General features: G+C 39.6%; 1 protein-coding gene across 1 annotated transcript in view; it reads right to left on the bottom strand.

The window, feature by feature from the left end:
- sntg2 (syntrophin, gamma 2) overlaps positions 1-21,965 on the bottom strand; it is a 144,966-nt gene that overhangs the window by 37,521 nt on the left and 85,480 nt on the right. Inside the window, exons 10-12 of the mRNA XM_028438657.1 lie at positions 19,514-19,643; positions 14,823-14,861; positions 13,601-13,720 (exon numbers count right to left, since the gene is read on the bottom strand). Of these exons, the coding sequence (XP_028294458.1) occupies positions 13,601-13,720; positions 14,823-14,861; positions 19,514-19,643 (289 nt within the window). The remainder of the gene's footprint in view (positions 1-13,600; positions 13,721-14,822; positions 14,862-19,513; positions 19,644-21,965) is intronic.

The raw sequence follows: 21,965 nt of genomic DNA, 5'->3' as shown, positions 1-21,965 counted from the left end.
GCATAAACACACAATAAACAGGACTTGGGGGCTGTTTATCGTTATGTATTTGCGACCGATAAGTGGAACTGAAATACAAGCAAACAAACGATTCCTAGAAATTGGATTACTGAGAAACAGTTCTCAGAAAGAACCGGTTTTCTATTCCCATCCCTAATAAACACCACAGAACCTTTCTCATTTCACAAATTCCCAGTATGCCCATAATACTAATAGTTTAGTTTAAATAAAAACACCGGATGAAAAACTAAAGCTCAGTTGTGTGAAAATTGTTAGAAAAAGAGTTTGTGGATCAGCGGAGCTCTGCTCACCTCAGCTAGCCCCTCACTGCTAAACATGTAGCAGCAAGCACCTCAATGCTAAACATGTAGCAGCAAGCACTGCAATGCTAAACATGTAGCAGCTAGCACTGCAATGCTAAACAAGGAGCAGCTAGCACCTCAATGTCAAACATGTAGCAGCTAGCACTGCAATGCTAAACATGTAGCAGCTAGCACCTCAATGCTAAACATGTAACAGCTAGTACCTCGATGCTAAACATGTAGCAGCTAGCACCTCAATGCTAAACATGTAGCAGCAAGCACCTTAATGCTAAACATGTAGCAGCAAGCACCTTAATGCTAAACATGTAGCAGCTAGTACCTCAATGCTAAACATGTAATACAGAGGAAATGCCAAGGCCAGCAACATTGTCGTGTATGAATAATGTAATCATAGTATTCTTTATTCATATTACACATTATGTTAGCACTCAGTGATGAAATAATAATTTCATCAGTCATTCCACCATTAATAACGACACAACAGACTTACACTAGTCATAATTTGATGGTAATTTGTTCTAATTTTAGTTTTACTTTTCTAAACTTAGCTTGAGTAAAAATGTAGCTATCAAGACAATTTCAGTTATAGCTTTAGTTTTGTTACAGATTGAATTATCATTGATTAACCTGATATTGATGTTATTAATAGTTCTGGTTTTCTTCCAAAACAGAAACTTAATTACAAAAAAGTGATCACATTTTTGAGGACATTAACACGTTCAAAAATTTGAACGCATATTAGGACTGGTGAAAAATGTGATATTTTGGGGAATTGAACACGTGGATGCCAAAATGACTCAATGGCACCCCCTTGAAAATTGTATTTGCTCCCAACTAGACCGGATGACATCATCACTGTGGAACTTCTGCTAATTAATTATAGCAGCTTTCATTTGTCTGCCAAAAAAATTAGTTATGGTTTAATTCAACCATCATTCATAGTCATAGCGCCACCTATTGGTAAAAAAAATCATAGGCATTATATTTGCACAGAACATTGCAGGAAAGTTTGTGATATAATCCTTGAAAATGTTCAGCGACGTTTCAACACTAAAATATCTGCCACACCCCCACATGCAACACACCTCAACGTGTGCCATGTCACGACATGGGTGTGGTTGCGAGGGCCCGTTCATCGCTGCTTGCAGCCTCAATTCTGATTGGATTTTGTCCCATGTGAACAGTATAGTTATGTAGAAAATATCATTACATTTTGATATTTTTAGTTCTCATGTTATTTTTTAAAAATTGGTCATAGTCTAGTTATTGTCATTAACAAAATGAACGCAGACTGAGACTGATTCTTGTTTTTCAGTCTTCTCAAATGTCAGATGTCTGACATTAAGGTGAAATTTCATGAAAGCTTTGTCAGTAAGTGATAAATGAGCTGCGGTTTGTTTATGTTTCTAACTACAAAGAAAGAAACAATACGTCAATGAACACACCCACATCTCCACAATAGATGCTCAGAAAACAAAGCAACACCCAGTACAGGACAGCAAGTTCCTACCAAGGCAACATTCATGAGTCACATTGATTGATCACTGTGCCCATAACAAGGTGCGGTTTTTGTGGCATTTGCTAATTTTAGCAAACACTGCCAAACCCATTGTGATTGGATCCGGTCCAACTTTATTCAAGGTAAGAGCTGTGTCTTAAAGGTAACATGCACATGCGCAGCACTCTACCTGCTCAAGAACTAACGCCTATGTGTGCGAGAGAGCGTGCACGAGCCCCGTTTTCCTCGTGCACAGCTCTGTTTATAAGTTGGAGTCGGCATCGGTCATACAAGCTTACCTTACAAAAGAAGATTTGCACTTTTCCCACTATGTCAGACTCACCACCGGTAAGTGAAAATCCATTTTCAAAGGACCCAATGCGCACGAGCACGTACGACGGCCTTACGTAAACATATAATCAGAATGATTGACAATTAGGAGGACCAATAGTTAAGATGATCCACCCGGAAGTTGAAGCCAAAATAACAACGTCCACAATACCTTTAACTAAAGACACCTGCAACATATTATGTATATACAATGTTATGTTATTAAATAAAAGGATTTAGTATTCATTAAAATGTCTTTATGGTGTGTGTGTGTGTGTGTGTGTTGTTATTTTATTTTCATATGTGTTGTAATACAGGCAGATGATGTGTGATAACCTTGGTAGATCTGGTACAGAGAACAAAAGTCCAGGTGGTGACGGGGGAGGAGGGGGAGGGAGCATTGTCTACACATCTATTTATCTAGATAGATATCTATCTATCTGCTGTTGTTTTTCATGTTCAAAAGAAAAATAAAAAAAATTCTAAATTCTTCTTAGAAAATGAAGGGATCAATAGCAGATACACAGCGTTTACTTCACACAGTTTTATCTACCCACATAGGCTACATATCTTCATTTTTTATCAAACAATAAACTCTTCAATTGTGTTATTTGTGGAAAAAGTGCAAATGAAGTATTTGAATATGATCGCCTCACAGATTTTTTATTGTTATAATCGTGATTTTTATTCCTGCTGACTTTGGTAATCATTTGTTTCTCCTCTGGTTTGGTTTAAAGCCAAACATTTTACCTCCTTTTTCAGAACGATTGGAGCATCCCCATACAGCACAGCAAACTGCATGGTTATTAATGTTTATGACTTTGTTAGACATTTATTTAAGGAATTCATCTTGGTACATAAGTGCATAGTAAAAAATCTAATGTCTATTTTTATATACGCATGAACAAAATAAATATGTTTTGTGTCCTGTCTGGATGTGGTGTTTTTTAAAAAAATTAAAAAGAAATTCAAAGCAATACATCCTGTATACAATACATTTTAACACATTTTTTAAACCAAATAAATGTTGGCTTTAACCATGTCAAAAAAAAGCAAGTACGCTGTTTACGCTAATTATCTATACTATAATTCAAGGGACGTCTGTGGGGATGTGTGTGTGTGTGTGTGTGTGTGTGTGTGTGTGTGTGTGTGTGTGTGTGTGTGTGTGTGTGTGTGTGTGTGTGTGTGTGTGTGGAGCAAATATCTCCTTGACTCGGTGCGAGTTGGACTTGAAACTTGGTCGACGGGTTCCAAATACCCCAAGTGTGTTCATCTGTTATTTTGGAGTAATTTGGTCATTTCAAAATGTTTATTTTAATTTTATTTCACTTCTGGACGACCCTGAAATGAAACCTATTCAGCTTTTGACCTCAGGGTGTGAGGGGGCGCTAGCGCAGCATCTATAGCTATTTCACTACACAGCTCACTTCCGGTGTGTGCCAGCGCTTCTGTGGACTTCTCTTTAGGAAACATACTTTTTCTTTTTTTTTACTATTCCTTAATTTTTGATGACGTTTCGAAACGTTTATTTTCATGTTTGTTTAACCTAACGCTATTTAGACCTGACGGACCTCACCCGGAAGTTGTATAACGGACCACCATTTAGTCTGGTTACAGTCTGTGTCACGACACACGTCCGTAGCGTGGTAGTGCGCTCCCGTGGACTTCTCTTTTGAGGAAACATAGTTTTAACTGTTCCTTATTGTTGATAATGTTTCAAAACGTTTATTTTCATGTTAGTTTGATCATACGCTATTTAGACCGGACAGACGTCGCCCGGAAGTTATTGACGGCAATGGCTGCTGTGTTGAAAGCTGCACATTTCTTCGCGGCGTATGTGTGAGAACCAACGGAGGAGATTAGAGTCCAGGTAGAGTCTCACACACACACATTGATCAGGTGGGCTTCACTATCGATCACCGTCTACGTGACATGCGTGCAGGCATGTGAGTGTATCACGGACCAACATTTAGTCTGGTTACAGCCTGTCACGACACCCGTCCATAGGGTGGTAGTGACTGCAGTGTTACGCTCTGAGTCAGATCTAAGTGTTTACATGTCGCTACATAGTGAAGGTCACCTGATGATCACTGCAGCTTCTCTCACGACACACCTGCCACTACATCTAACTACTGACAATAGAAAAGTTCAGTGAAAGTTAGGCAGGTACACGTGGATGGACTGGTGTGTATGAATTTAGAATGGATCCCCCCCCAAACACGTACAAAAGACAACAGAGATGCAAAAAACTACACTAAAAAAGATACAAAATGACTCCAAAAAACATACATTACAAAAAAAATGTAAAATTAAAAAAACAGCAAACATTTATACAGAGAAACACAACAAAAAGATACACAAATACACATGACTCCAAAAAGGGTGACAGGAGCTCAGTCCGTAGAGACATGGCCGGTTCAAGTCCCAATGCTGACCAAAATATATATAACAGAGTGTAACATAATTTCCCTTCAGGGATTAATAATGTAATTTTAAAAAAAAAAAACAAAAAAAACATATGTTACAGGAAAATACACCCAATAAAAAAAATATAAAGTGATGAAGTCATATGCATGTCCCATAGAATCAAACCAGGAAAATTGCACCCACAAATATACTCCTTATGCTCCCACATGAATGCATACTTCCGACGGTCACTGTACTAGTAACATTTACATGAAGTACCTGAAGGTTTAACACTTCTTCTTCTTTGAACGAACAGGCAAGTATGTTATGGAGGTAGATTTGTATCTTTATTATTCAATAATAGTAATTAAAAAAAATCACTGATGTTTTTTATTTGTGTACAGTACATATTGTTATTATTTTGGGATTGAATGATAAAGACAAAGATATACCAACATAAATCTGGTGGTGCTTTTGGGTGCAGTGTTAATAAACTACCAGTAGAGCTCAGTGACAGTAACGTTAGTAATATTTAGGATAGCTGTTTACATCCTTTATCATCAACTTTTATCTGCAGCTCAGTCACGTTTATCATGTATGTTATTGCACACAATTACCCTAAAGGTACATTTCCTCACACTTTTAAATGCATTATTTTTTGTTTTTACTTTGAATAACAAATAAAGATTAGTCATTGCGTCATATTTCACAAAAACTGGTCAGGAGGCTGGTCACGATCAGGTTAGGTGTGCAGCCTAAGTTACCATAGTGATTTAGCCCGGTAAGGAGTTAACCAGCGTCGTAGTAAAGGTCACACCGAATAAATCAAGGATGTTAGTGCAATAGGATGAAATCCAGCTTCATAGTACAAGTCCCTAAAGCATACATGGAGTTTTTCAAATTAATTTGAAAAAATAAATTTTTAATATAATGTGCATAATATACAAACATATGAAGTAACATGAATCACAGTGAATGTGCAAAATACAGTGAATATGAATTAATTTGTTGTTTTAAAAATACAAGTTTTTTTTTGGCGCTTGAGTCATGTGACTTGGTTCTTCTGTTGTGCAGTTCGTTCTCGCATTGTAAATGGTGAAGCGACACAGTCCCAGCAGTTCATGTATGGTACTGCAGAAAAAAAAAAAATGTATTTATTATGAACTAGTACAGTGCCCGTTGGAAGTATGCATTCGTGTGGGAGCATAAGGTGTATAATTGCGGTTTTTTTTTTGTATCTTTCTGTTGTGTTTTTACACATTTTTTGTCTAATTATTGTTTTTGTTACTCATTTTTATATTTTTTTTGTTTGATGTATTTTTCTGTAATGTATGTTTTTGGAGTCATTATGTGTATTTTTGTATCTTTCTGTTGTCTTTTTGTATAATTATTGTTTTTTGTTGCCATTGCTGTGTGATTCTGGAATCTTTTTGTTTTATTTTTCTATCTTTTTAGTGTAGTTTTGTGCATTTCTGTTCTTATTTTTGTATAAATATTTAGTTTTGTTTATTTTGAGTCATTTTCATATGTTTGTTGTTGTTTGGTGTATTTTTCTGTAATGTATGTTTTTTGGAGTAATTTTATGTGTTTTTGGAGCCTTTTTGTATATTTTAATGCATTTCTGTTGTCATTTTGTGTACTTTTTGTATAAATATTTGTCATATTTTTGTTGTTGTTTGCTGTATTTTTCTGTAATGTATGTATTTTGGAGTAATTTTGTGTACGTTTGGATCCTTTTTGTATATTTGTATGCATCTCTTTTGTCATTTTGTGTACTTTCTGTATAAATATTTAAATATAGTTTTATTTTACTCATTAAATATATTTTTATTATAAATACTGTGTGTGTGTGTGTTTATGCGTGTGCGTGTGTGTCAGCCATCTCCTCCGTGCGTTATCCATCGCGCGCGCTTCTTGCACATAATCCATTGCAGGTTGTTAAAGAGAGACACGGAAGTACCGCGAAAAATAAACGTTTTGCAACACCACAGTCGCAACTCTCTCTAAGCGGCTCTGTGTGCTTTGCACCAGCCGCATGTGTGTGTGTGTGTGTGTGTTTACATTGTAGCTGCTAGCATCCTTTCTTAGCACATAGAACAATATAAGAACACTTACCCTTGCGCAGAACCAACAATAATCAAAGTAGAGCCGTGTTGTGGACACACAAAAACGTTACATTCAGAATGTTTGCGATAAGGTTGACTAATGACCGTCAGCACAGGCACCGCCCACAGTCATGAGACGAAGGAGGAAGTGAAGTCCGTGACCGGAGATTTAAAGGAAGTTTAAAATCACGGGAATAATATTAAATAACCATGAAATATTAACTTTAATGACTTTTAGCGGTACAAAAACGTTTTAAATATTGACCTTTTTTTTTCTAACCCAAACAACCTGCGACACGGTGACATCATGAACCCGCAACCGGAAGTAGCGCACTCAATACCGCGCTCTTACCGAGGGAGCCGTAATTATAAAATTAATGTTTTGACCGTTTTGCTTCATCAAATTGCTCCAAAATAACAGTTGATTCACAGTTCATCTGTTTCGCCTTCAAAATGAATCCCGAAAGTCGTCTCTCAACAGATGGTGCGCTAGCGCCCTCTCACACCCTGAGGTCAAAAGTTGAATAGGTTTCATTTCAGGGCCGTCCAGAAGTGAAATAAAATTAAAATAAACATTTTGAAATTACCAAATTACTCCAAAATAACAGATAAACACACTCGGGGCTGCAGCCTGGAGGAGGAACAGACAGTCGGCCACAAGTTGGACAGATTGTGAAAATTAACCTAAGAGCACGTTTGTTGGATGGGTCAATTGACGAGGAGGTGTCAGAGATCTGGTTCACTCTGGGAGACAAAGATGTGATCTTGGAACTGAATATAGCATTGCAAATCATGGGAATGGGAGAGAAGGCGCTCATCCTGATTCCGTCAAGTCATGAGCTTGAAGTTACGCTCCTGGACGTTACTGATGCTCTAGACCTGACGTGGCTGTCCCCCAATGAGATGATTGCTCTGGCCACCAGCCTAATGGAGCATGGCAATGTCCTATATCAGGGCGGGGCCTACGACTATGCCATCAACCAGTATAAGATTGCCCTGAAAATAACAAAGTTCATTTCTCTAGATGATATTAGTTCTGATAAGGAGAATGAGCTGATGGAAATGACAATGAAATGTTTCAACATTATAAGTGCTTGTGTGCAGAAACCAAACCACTTTGAAGCAGTGCTGACAGAGCTGCCTGAAAATGTGAAAGCACCCACAAACATCAGCACCCACCAACATCAGGCCACGGATGAGAAGGTGTTGGAGGACCCGTCCAGCACCCACACACATCAGGCCACGGATGAGAAGATGTTGGAGGACCCGTCCAGCACCCACAAACATCCGGCCACGGATGAGAAGATGTTGGAGGACCCGTCCAGCACCCACACACATCAGGCCACGGATGAGAAGGTGTTGGAGGACACGTCCAGCACCCACACACATCAGGCCACGGATGAGAAGATGTTGGAGGACCCGTCCAGCACCCACACACATCAGGCCACGGATGAGAAGATGTTGGAGGACCCGTCCAGCACCCACAAACATCCGGCCAAGGATGAGAAGATGTTGGAGGACTCGTCCAGCACCCACAAACATCAGGCCACGGATGAGAAGATGTTGGAGGACTCGTCCAGCACCCACAAACATCCGGCCACGGATGAGAAGATGTTGGAGGACCCGTCCAGCACCCACACACATCAGGCCACGGATGAGAAGATGTTGGAGGACCCGTCCAGCACCCACAAACATCAGGCCACGGATGAGAAGATGTTGGAGGACCCGTCCAGCACCCACAAACATCAGGCCACGGATGAGAAGATGTTGGAGGACCCGTCCAGCACCCACAAACATCAGGCCACGGATGAGAAGATGTTGGAGGACCCGTCCAGCACCCACAAACATCAGGCCACGGATGAGAAGGTGTTGGAGGACCCGTCCAGCACCCACAAACATCAGGCCACGGATGAGAAGATGTTGGAGGACCCGTCCAGCACCCACAAACATCAGGCCACGGATGAGAAGGTGTTGGAGGACCCGTCCAGCACCCACACACATCAGGCCACGGATGAGAAGGTGTTGGAGGACCCGTCCAGCACCCACACACATCAGGCCACGGATGAGAAGATGTTGGAGGACCCGTCCAGCACCCACAAACATCCGGCCACGGATGAGAAGGTGTTGGAGGACCCGTCCAGCACCCACACACATCAGGCCACGGATGAGAAGGTGTTGGAGGACCCGTCCAGCACCCACACACATCAGGCCACGGATGAGAAGATGTTGGAGGACCCGTCCAGCACCCACAAACATCCGGCCACGGATGAGAAGATGTTGGAGGACCCGTCCAGCACCCACAAACATCCGGCCACGGATGAGAAGATGTTGGAGGACCCGTCCAGCACCCACACACATCAGGCCACGGATGAGAAGATGTTGGAGGACCCGTCCAGCACCCACACACATCAGGCCACGGATGAGAAGATGTTGGAGGACCCGTCCAGCACCCACAAACATCCGGCCAAGGATGAGAAGATGTTGGAGGACTCGTCCAGCACCCACAAACATCAGGCCACGGATGAGAAGATGTTGGAGGACTCGTCCAGCACCCACAAACATCAGGCCACGGATGAGAAGATGTTGGAGGACTCGTCCAGCACCCACAAACATCCGGCCACGGATGAGAAGATGTTGGAGGACCCGTCCAGCACCCACACACATCAGGCCACGGATGAGAAGATGTTGGAGGACCCGTCCAGCACCCACAAACATCAGGCCACGGATGAGAAGATGTTGGAGGACCCGTCCAGCACCCACAAACATCAGGCCACGGATGAGAAGATGTTGGAGGACCCGTCCAGCACCCACAAACATCAGGCCACGGATGAGAAGGTGTTGGAGGACCCGTCCAGCACCCACACACATCAGGCCACGGATGAGAAGGTGTTGGAGGACCCGTCCAGCACCCACACACATCAGGCCACGGATGAGAAGATGTTGGAGGACCCGTCCAGCACCCACAAACATCCGGCCACGGATGAGAAGATGTTGGAGGACCCGTCCAGCACCCACAAACATCCGGCCACGGATGAGAAGATGTTGGAGGACCCGTCCAGCACCCACACACATCAGGCCACGGATGAGAAGATGTTGGAGGACCCGTCCAGCACCCACACACATCAGGCCACGGATGAGAAGGTGTTGGAGGACCCGTCCAGCACCCACACACATCAGGCCACGGATGAGAAGATGTTGGAGGACCCGTCCAGCACCCACAAACATCCGGCCACGGATGAGAAGATGTTGGAGGACCCGTCCAGCACCCACAAACATCCGGCCACGGATGAGAAGATGTTGGAGGACCCGTCCAGCACCCACACACATCAGGCCACGGATGAGAAGATGTTGGAGGACCCGTCCAGCACCCACACACATCAGGCCACGGATGAGAAGATGTTGGAGGACCCGTCCAGCACCCACAAACATCCGGCCAAGGATGAGAAGATGTTGGAGGACTCGTCCAGCACCCACAAACATCAGGCCACGGATGAGAAGATGTTGGAGGACTCGTCCAGCACCCACAAACATCAGGCCACGGATGAGAAGATGTTGGAGGACTCGTCCAGCACCCACAAACATCCGGCCACGGATGAGAAGATGTTGGAGGACCCGTCCAGCACCCACACACATCAGGCCACGGATGAGAAGATGTTGGAGGACCCGTCCAGCACCCACAAACATCAGGCCACGGATGAGAAGATGTTGGAGGACCCGTCCAGCACCCACAAACATCAGGCCACGGATGAGAAGGTGTTGGAGGACCCGTCCAGCACCCACACACATCAGGCCACGGATGAGAAGGTGTTGGAGGACCCGTCCAGCACCCACACACATCAGGCCACGGATGAGAAGATGTTGGAGGACCCGTCCAGCACCCACAAACATCCGGCCACGGATGAGAAGATGTTGGAGGACCCGTCCAGCACCCACAAACATCAGGCCACGGATGAGAAGATGTTGGAGGACCCGTCCAGCACCCACAAACATCAGGCCACGGATGAGAAGGTGTTGGAGGACCCGTCCAGCACCCACACACATCAGGCCACGGATGAGAAGGTGTTGGAGGACCCGTCCAGCACTCACACACATCAGGCCAAGTCAACATGGGGTTTGAGCTGGAAGCGGATGCTTGGTGCCACTGCAGTAGTCATTGGCGGCATCACTCTGGCTGTGGCCATCTATACTAGAAAGTGATTCAAGAACTGTAGTAACGACACGACCTAAACACTGAAGCACATCTGGCAGAGCATTCTGACCATGTGGTCCATGAGGGTGAAAGTATTTATGAGTTTATGACCTCCTCACTGTTGATTGATCGAGGCCTACAGCTTTAAAACACCAACGCTGAGGGTCGTGTTTTCATTGTTGGCAATATTTTTTAATATTCATTGTTAACTATATGTCATTATGACATCTATGTATTAAAGCAATGCATCTCTGTATGTGTGTGTGTGTGTGTGTGTGTGTGCCTCAAATATCTCTGGTGTTCAGGGACAGACAGAGCTCATACTTGCTGCACAGCTGCAGCTTGGTTCAAAGCTGTGCGACGTGGGATTTGTTTGGACTGAAATAATAATCCATTTAATGAATAACGTCTTAAAACCATCCTTTTGCCGGAGCCTTTAGTCACGTGGCGCACTACAGCCAATCACTGCACATCATAGTCACGTCGTAGTCACGTGTGTGCACTACAGCTGAGCCAGCAAACGCTGCTAGTGTTTGTGTGTGCTAGCATTATTTTTGGCTGTTTCTAAACTTTTTTAGCAGCTTGCACATCGTCCCAGTGTGAGCATCCAGCCACCGTCGCACGTGCACACACACACACACACATCTCACACGCCCTCACCACACATAAGGTATTTATAATAAAGATATACTAAATGAAGAAAATAAAACAAAAAACTAAACAATACTTACGCAGAGTACACAAAACGAGAACAGAAATGCACAGAAATATACAAAATGACTCTAGAAACACACAAAATTACAACAAAAACTGACAAAATAACTGTAAATATACACAAAATGACTCCAAAACACACATTAAAGACAAATACACAAATCAACAACAAAAATATGAAAATGAGTAATAATGTAAAAACTTAATATTTATACAAAAATACAAAATGACTCCAGAATCATGCTGAAATGGCAACAAAAAACAAAAATTATACAAAAAATGTACAAAAAGACAACATGAAGATACAAAAATACCCATAATGACTCCAATAAACATACAATACAGAAAAATTCACCAAACGACAAAAATATAAAAATGTAAAAAAAATAAATAAAAATGATCATGCGCATGTCATTATTTTTTGTTTACTTTGCACCAGTAAATAAACCCCTTTATAACACTACAGAATACAGAAAATGTACTGTACACCTGTTTGTACATCCAACCTTCAAACACACACTCATTTGGCCATAATTGACAACTCTACTTAAGCTCCTCCCACTATATGAATATATACTTCTGACGGGCACTGTACTAGTTAATACAAATTTACATTAGAAAAAAAAAAACAATTAATGGAACAACATAAACAATTATTGTATATACACATACATATGACAGTGTATTGTATAAATATTGTCAATCAATGCAGTTATTGATGACAAATAACCGAAAATCTCAGTTATGTCATTAGGAATCAATGGATTCAAATGACCCACCATTAACTTCCGAGAACAAATTCAGTTTTAAATGAATCACGTGACGGTCAAACATTTTGGACTTCCGTTGTCGCAGCTCTCTTCTGTTCTTGCCATATTTTTGCTCTTTTAATGCATTTTTGCTACATTATTCCCATTTCTGACGTGTTCAGCACTTATCAACCCTTTCCACCACTTTTCCACCTAATGTCACATATGTTGACCCATTACCTCTTTTCACCATATTTCATGCTTTTTTTGGCCAATCTAACCACATTCACCATTTGTCATGCCCATTATTTGCTAGTTTAAAGTAATTGTTTCTACTTTTTTTAAATTATATTTCTGCCACTTTTAAGCTAATATTGACACTTTGAACCCTTTTTACCACTTTTACTGTCTGTTTTTGCCCTCCCTAATTTGCAACTTTCAACTAATATCTGTGGTTTTTAAAATCACATTTCACCACCCTTTCCACCATTTTTGGTTCTTTTTAATCCATTTTATTTCTGATTAAAACAATTTTTTAATCGAGTCCCAGCACTAATTTAAAACAAAACACAAAGTGAGAGTTCACAGGGGACAGCTAACCAACTGTCCTATTATGTCAGTCTATGGGTTCAAAGTCTCAAAGGCAAAAACAGTGTTATTTTTACTGGCTACTGTATTACTAGCACTTATCTTTACAAAATAACCTCAACTATGAAAGGCTTTAAAACTCAATGCGCTCACATGCATTGAGGTACAGTGGAGGGTTCATGGAGCTGCTGTATCAGAGCTTTGCATTGATGCTTTACTGGTAACTCCAGAATTCAGAGCGAAATGCCAACCGTCACCCTGACAGTTCTGTTATTATCCATTTTCAACAGGGAAAACCATAACTGGGCTGTAATGAGCAGCTTGTTTGACTGTCTGTCAACATCCAAAATGCAGTGAAACAAGAATCCATCAGCACTCACCACATGCCGGCCTTCAATGAATACATTTACCGTTGAAACAGATGACATTTGAACGCAGGTGACAAACAAACACCACTCAGCCCAGCAGGGAACCATCACACATCAGTGAGCAGCAGCACAGAACTAAATTTTAAAGACGTAGAACCTCATTTAAAATGCCAGGAAGTCTCCTGCCAAACACGGAAAAGATATTCAGGGAATTCCAGGGAAAACTGAGAAATTATGCAGAAGGATGAATGTTGTTCTGATGAGTCATGTTTGAGGGATTGAAATTATTCATTAAAATCAATATGAGGAAAAAGTTTATTGAAGCCTCACCGGAGGCCTTCTGAAGATATAAAAACACGGCCCTCGAAGGGCCAGGAACTTGAACGCTGCTGAAGTCAGACGTGTGGTGGAGCTCTCAGGGTCTGCACGAACCCAGCCCATGTGGACGATCTGTAGAGACACAGAAGAAGACATTTATACAGTGTTTACCTTCCACAATGTAAACACCAGCAATTCTAATAGAGGTCCAGATTTAACCATTTCACTTAAAGATGCAGTATGTAGAATCCTCTCTCCACTCTGTTTCAAAACCAAAACTTAGCCTCCCTTACTGGTGTCTTTTGTGAATGCTCTTAGTGACTTTTTTCTCAATAGAGACATAGTGACAAATGTATGGACTTAATCTTGTGTTATTGGAGAGTTTTCTGGTGTTTTTTTGAGACTCTGACATAAATGTACGTATCACTCTGTAGTTAATGTCCCAATCAGCTGGAACTTCTGCCATTGTACTTGGTATGGGGAACGCGCCTGACTGGAGTCGAGCAGCCAATAGTGACGCCCAAAACAGCCCATGGAGCACAAGTGTTTGTAGTAAGACCTCTGATTGGCTGACATCCAGCGTCATGCTCATGGATATATAAGCTTGATTTACAGAGCCAGGAGAAGAAGGTGAGATTCACTGTCCACTCAGAACACTTTAGATTACAATATGCTCAAAGATGATTATGGATTTTTGACCAAATGATGGCAAAAAAACTTACATACTGCAGCTTTATGGTACAAATTCCTACATTCGAAGTACTATAATATATACCGGTATGTACTAAATCCACACTAAAACCACTTTTTTTTCTGCTAAATCCTGATATGAATTAATGTAGTTTATTGATCCTAGTCCCACTCTTCACATTTTAGTATTTAAATGTAGTGTTTTTAGTAGTAAAATGTCAGAGTGACTGCCCTCTATGGGTTGAACGCTGCTATAACATTAGAATGTTTCTATTGGCTGAGATTAGATCAGTGACATCACTAACCATCACTGTTGGTCCCGCCCCTCCTATAAATGCTTTGGTTTCCTCAGTGAGCATTGATTGCCAGCTCCATGTGGAACTGTGCAGCGCTGTGGGGGTGGGGCTGCTTTGACTGGGCGTGTCTTAACTACTCTAGGAGCCACGCCCATAATCAAGACATCTTTAAAATGTCCCCCTAGTGGCAGGTCAGCAGAAACCTGGGGGTGAACTTACACTTTAATGACTTTCTTTTACATGCATACCTGATCATCTGAAGAGCTGCCCTTGTTGACTATCGTCATCTGAAAAACAAACCAATAAACAATTTATGTTTCAGAACAAAACACAAGAGTTATTAGGGAATCAACCGTAACAGGTCAAGTGGATCTCCTGGTTCTGGTTGTTACAAAGGTTAAATTTAATTTTTGTGATGGAACTCAGTCCAATCAAGTTCATATAAAGGAACTACATAAGCTGGGTTTCCATTACCCTTGGAAATGTGCAAAATCTAAAAAGAGCAATAACAATTGGTAATAGAAACACCTGAATTTCTAAAAAAAAAAAGGTTTTCACGCTTTCATGAGGAGAAATTTCAGGCCAAATAGGGTTAAGGTTACCCTAACGCCAAATATGGATAAGTTTGATATTGATAAGTGGAAATCGAACAATCTCATATGTGATATGTGATTTCAGAATCTTTCCTGGTCAGTTCTGGTCAAGCAGCAGTTAAACTTCTGTTTAGGTTTTGTTCTGTTTGTTTGTGAATGAAAACTGGTAATTAATTATTAAATACTTGATTACTTCTTAAAGAAAAGAATCCTTTAGGTTTGCAAGCAGAAAAAAGCTCAGCGTCAGTTTAAAATGCCTCAGATTACACAAATTACTGCACTGTGTGTGTGTGTGTGTGTGTGTGTGTGTGCGTTGTTATTTTATTTATTTTATGTGTTGTAATACAGTCAGATGATGTGTGACGACCTTGGTAAATCTGGTACAGAGAACAAAAGTCCAGGTGGCGACGGGGGAGGAGGAGGGAGCGTCATCTACATATCCATCCATCTATCCATCCATCTATCCATCCATCCATCCATCCATCCATCCATCCATCCATCCACCTATCTATCCACCTATCCACCTATCTATCTATCTATCTATCTATCTATCTATCTATCTATCTTCCTATCAATCTTCCTATCTATCTATACATCTATCTTCCTATCTATCTATCTATCTATCTACCTATCTATACATCTATCTATCTATCAATATATACATCTATCTATCTTCCTATCTATCCATCTATACATCTATCTTCCTATCTATCTATCTATTTATCTACCTATCTATACATCTATCTATCTATCTATCTATCTATCTATCTATCTATCTATCTATCTATCTATCTATCTATCTATCTATCTATCTATCTACCTATCTATCTATCTATCTATCTATCTATCTATCTATCTATCTATCTATCTATCTATCTATCTATCTATCTATCTACCTACCTACCTATCTATACATCTATCTATACATCTATCTATACATCTATCTATCTATCTATCTATCTATCTATCTATCTATCTATCTATCTATCTATCTATCTATCTATCTATACATCTATCTATACATCTATCTATCTATATATCTATACATCTATCCACCTATCTATCTATCCACCTATCTATCTATCTATCTATCTATCTATCTATCTATCTATCTATCTATCTATCTATCTATCTATCTATCCACCTATCTATCTATACATCTATCTATCCACCTATCTATCTATACATCTATCTATCCACCTATCTATCTATACATCTATCTATCCATCTATCTATCTATACATCTATCTATCTATCTATCTATCAATCTTCCAATCTATCTATCTATCTATCAATCTTCCAATCTATCTATCTATCTATCAATCTTCCAATCTATCAATCTATCTATCTATCTATCTATCTATCTATCTATCTATCTATCTATCTATCTATCTATCTATCTATCTATACATCTATCTATCTATCTATCTATCTATCTATCTATCTATCTATCTATCTATCTATCTTCCAATCTATCTATCTATCTATCTATCAATCTTCCAATCTATCTATCTATCTATCAATCTTCCAATCTATCTATCTATCTATCTATCTATCTATCTATCTATCTATCTATCAATCTTCCAATCTATCTATCTATCTATCTATCTATCTATCTATCTATCTATCTATCTATCTATCTACCTACCTACCTACCTACCTACCTATCTATACATCTATCTATACATCTATCTATACATCTATCTATAGACACTCATAGGTTTGTAATGTAATCAGTGTATCTAAACCCATTAACGTGTGCATTAAGACATAGACATAGACATAGATTCTCCCTCGTTAAACGAATCATTTTGTGTGTACATGTGTGTACACGTGCGTGCGTCGCTTCTAAATTCATGTACATCAGTCTCACACACGTGTACCTGCTTAACTTTCACTAAACTTACCTAATGTCAGGTGTGGTATGAGTGACGCTATAGTAACCAGGTGACCTTCACTATGTAGCACCGTCTGCGTGACACGTAAACACGTGTGTGTGTGTGTGTGCGTGTGTGCTACATGAACCTGAGAATAAGTGGACGTGACTTTACGGAATGGTCACATGACCTTTCAACAAAGGTTGATCAGTCAAGCACAAGAAATGTAGCAAAGCAGGACGACATCATCATCATCATCATCAGTCCTGATGCTGTGCACGCTGCTAGCTTGTGTTTGTTTAGCTACTTCCTGCGCACTGTCAGACTTTGACAAGTGACATTTGTGTCCTTAGGACAGATGACACCCATGATGCTCCTCGTGCTGGGGGAGGGGGGGGGGGGATTTAAAACAAAAGTTCTGCTCTCCTAAAACACACGAGCAATTACATGATGATTGGCTACTTATCAATCACGCTTCAGGTCTGTAATTAGGTGACGTGTGAATGGAATGAGTCACACTAATTTTAAAAGACAGCTGTGCGATTGACGAGCGTGGGAAAGCAGTGTGTGTGCGTGCTTCCTGATCGTAAAATAGGAGGAAATGAGAGTGTGAGGTTGAAGCCCAATGACAGCTCATTAGTTAGGACCCATTATGTGAGACTTTATGGTTATTTACTGTGTATGAAACAGCAGAAGTGGAAGTAACAGATTACAAGTACTCAGTAAAGTAATTCATTACATTTATACACCCAACCATTACTGAGGAAATGATTATTTTTTGTTTTAAAATTATCAACAGACATTGTGAAACTAGAAACAATTACATGACCAATCAGATTAAACGTAATGCATCACATCATATCTGACCAATCAGATTAAACACAATGCATCACATCATATCTGACTAATCAGATTAAACGTAATGCATCACATCATATCTGACCAATCAGATTAAACACAATGCATCACATCATATCTGACCAATCAGATTAAACGTAATGCATCACATCATATCTGACCAATCAGATTAAACGTAATGCATCACATCATATCTGACCAATCAGATTAAACGTAATGCATCACATCATATCTGACCAATCAGATTAAACGCAATGCATCACATCATATCTGACTAATCAGATTAAACACAATGCATCACATCATATCTGACCAATCAGATTAAACATAATGCATCACATCATATCTGACCAATCAGATTAAACACAATGCATCACATCATATCTGACCAATCAGATTAAACATAATGCATCACATCATATCTGACCAATCAGATTAAACACAATGCATCACATCATATCTGACCAATCAGATTAAACATAATGCATCACATCATAGCCAGAATGCACGGCACCAAAACAGCATTTAATGCAGGTTATTTCTCTCAGTTTTAGAGTTCATAAACATATCTATACTTAGAGACTGAGACTGTTTTTAGTTTTAAGTTCCAATTATGAAACTTTTTAAGTTTATACATGAGATCTTTACTGTCCCGCCCCTCCTAAAATAGGGGCGGGACAATGTTAATAAAGGTCGACCTACCAGATTATAATCACATAATTGTATTTAGTAAGTGGTTGATAAGTGGATATTTTAGATTTATTGTACATCTATTTTAAAATATAAAAAATACTGGAGCTTAGTTGGGCGGTGGGACGACTCGTAGTGGGCGCCAGAAAATTTCCCTTATTTTTAAGTCCAAAACTTGACAGGTATGATGTAGATTTAGATGTAGATTTAAATGTAGATGTATATTTAGGTTTAGATTTAGGTTTAGATGTAGATGTAGATGTCGATTTAGGTTTAGATTTAGTTTTAGATGTAGATGTAGATGTAGATGTCGATGTCGATGTAGATTTAGGTTTAGATGTAGATTTAGGTTTAGATTTAGATTTAAATGTAGATGTAGATTTAGGTTTAGATGTAGATTTAGGTTTAGATTTAGATTTAAATGTAGATGCAGATTTAGGTTTAGATGTAGATTTAGGTTTAGATTTAGATTTAAATGTAGATGTAGATTTAGGTTTAGATGTAGATGTAGATTTAAATGTAGATGTAGATTTAGGTTTAGATGTAAATTTAGGTTTAGATGTAGATGTAGATGTAGATTTAAATGTAGATGTAGATTTAGGTTTAGATGTAGATTTAAATGTAGATGTAGATTTAGGTTTAGATGTAGATTTAGGTTTAGATTTAGATTTAAATGTAGATGTAGATTTATGTTTAGATGTAGATTTAGGTTTAGATTTAGATTTAAATGTAGATGTAGATTTAGGTTTAGATTTAGATTTAAATGTAGATGTAAATTTAGATGTAGATGTAGATTTAGGTTTAGATGTAGATGTAGATTTAAATGTAGATGTAGATTTAGGTTTAGATGTAGATGTAGATGTAGATTTAAATGTAGATGTAGATTTCGGTTTAGATGTAGATGAGCTGGGATGAACTCACATTCTCCTGTGTCAATGCGTTGATATTTGCAGAGATTGCTTGAAGCCAGTCTGTACTTTCTGCTGCAGTGCAAAACTGAAGAATATTGTTGTCGGCTTCATCCAAGGCAACGACTTCAAAACAGTTGGACCTGAGGGAGCAACAGAGGTCAGACTGAGACAGAAACTAAACAAACAGCCTCTCACATTTGTCTGATTCAGAATCTCCAAAAAGGTGCACGACAGTGTAGATCTATCTGTCACACTGTCTAAAAGGACTGATGGAGGTCACGTGAAGGGTGTAATCATTTGAAATCAGTACAATAAAGATTCTAGATTCCCAAAGTGGGGTACAGGTGTTTAAGTGGCAGCCATGGCAAGGAGCGTTCACATTCTCTAAAAGCTAAGGAAAGGAGGCTTAATGCTTCCTTTATAACCTCCTTTAGCCTAGGAAACAGTGATGCATCCTTTACCAAAGAAGACCACATAATGATGACCCACAATTCATTGCGGCGACAACAGTTAAAGGGACCTGCTCATCTGAGTGTTCACGGAAACTCACAAAGACTAAAAAGGATGCATAACATGTAAGTTACCAATGCAATAATATGCCTTGAACAACTTTAGATTAGTTTAGTTTATTTGAGCAATTCATATTCATATTTTTTACAAAACACAAGACATATCATTCGACTGTAATGAAAGCTCAAAAGGAGTAGAATGAAGCAAGAAAGCTTATAACTACTAAACAGCTACACACATTGATACATACATTATGTTTATGATATAGCATTTGTATTCATTCCAAGTATTAAGGGGTTACATACAGTTAAAAAAGAGCTATGGTCCAATGTTATTGGCAGACATGTAGCACTTTCATTTAAACTGTTCCATAGGTTGACACCTTTTCGAGTGATAAAACCCATATTTTATAATATACAAGCTATATTATCAGATTACAAACATAAAACAGAGCATTGTGTGGATCAAGAAAAACAGATCAGACAATTTTAGCCACAATATGTTTTATTCAACATATTTCATTCATCTAGGAATGCTTTGTGTGGTTGTACATGTGTAAGCATACAACGTTATGTAGGCCTATATCTGGCATAAATGTAACAATTTCATAAAATCATACTTATTTTGGATTAATGTGGACTTCTGAGATGAAGGTGGGTGTGAGCAACCATTCTCAATGTGACGTTCTATTAGTTTTACTTTTGTTCCTCGTAGCCTGGTAACCTTTGATTTACATTCAAACATTCTGATATTTGAGATTATATCAGCGGAAAGTCTTTCACTACAGCAGACGTCACTAACTGATTGTCAAAACAATGTGATGGCCTTTCCCTAACGCCTTCAGGAAGTCTCCAAACACCTTTCTTTAACCGCGTGACGTCATCCACATGGTTAAAGAAAAGTGGATAGGAAAGGAGATAGGAGGGACATTTCAGACACAGCCTTAGACTTACATGAATCTCATTGATTGATCTAAACCTGTGACTGACTGTCACTCATTCGTGTGCAGCTAACCCACATGTGTCAAAGTCAAGGCCCGCCAGCGAAATCCGACCCTTTGGAGCATCAAATTCGGCCCGAAGCGGCAGCGACATCAGTCATTTGTTTCAAAAACTCACGGGAGTGTTAAGCTGCTAGGTCTCCTTCTTCTCCTCCTCAACTCTATTAACTAAGGAATAGTCAATTTCAGATAATAAGCATTTGTTTTGTCCAACCGCTGCGTCACATTGTGTCACAAATGCCAGATCACACCAAAGTCAATAGGAGGAGATATAACGGCTACTAAAAATGGAACTGCTTCCTGGGTGCTACAGCGTGGCTGCTCACTGCTCCTCAGGGAGGGGTTAAATGCATAGAACACATTTCGTGTATGTAGCTTTACATATATGACAATAAAGTATAATGTAAATTCTATATAATACCACAGTGTTTGTTTAACCTGTGAGGTAGTCTGAGAGGGAGGAGCTCATTTTCTTACAGGAGGAGCCAGGATTATCAGGAGGAGGAGTTTCCGTGATGTGACGTCACAACATGAGAAAAATCCAACTGACCCGTTTGGAGCTGATTTTTTTAGATGTGGAATAGCAAGAGAGGGAAACAGAACTTTTTCAACTTCGTCCCTGTGAATGAGGCTAAAGGAATGTATTTCACTGTAGCAACACTATTAGAAAGTGATTTTTTTTTACAAAACAGCTCCTTTAAATAAATAGAAATTGTTCACAAAATCTAGGTAATTTAAAGAGAACTTCCTGTTGGGACTGATATCTGTCACCTGTTGCTTGGCTATTGTCGGTTTTTTACATATTTTGTATTTTATGTACACGTAAGTGTGAACTAGGGCACAATGCATTAAATCTTTGCATTAAAACTGATCCGTATTTGGCCCCTGAACTAAAATGACTTTGACACCCCTGGACTAACCAGTGAAAATAAATAAGTGGTTAAATAAAGAT

The sequence above is a fragment of the Gouania willdenowi genome, chromosome 22 (genome assembly GCF_900634775.1).
Source record: "Gouania willdenowi chromosome 22, fGouWil2.1, whole genome shotgun sequence".
In the NCBI taxonomy this organism is placed as follows: Eukaryota; Metazoa; Chordata; class Actinopteri; order Blenniiformes; family Gobiesocidae; genus Gouania; species Gouania willdenowi.
Note: the sequence above shows the minus strand (reverse complement) of the source record. Positions and strands in the feature narration are given on the sequence as shown.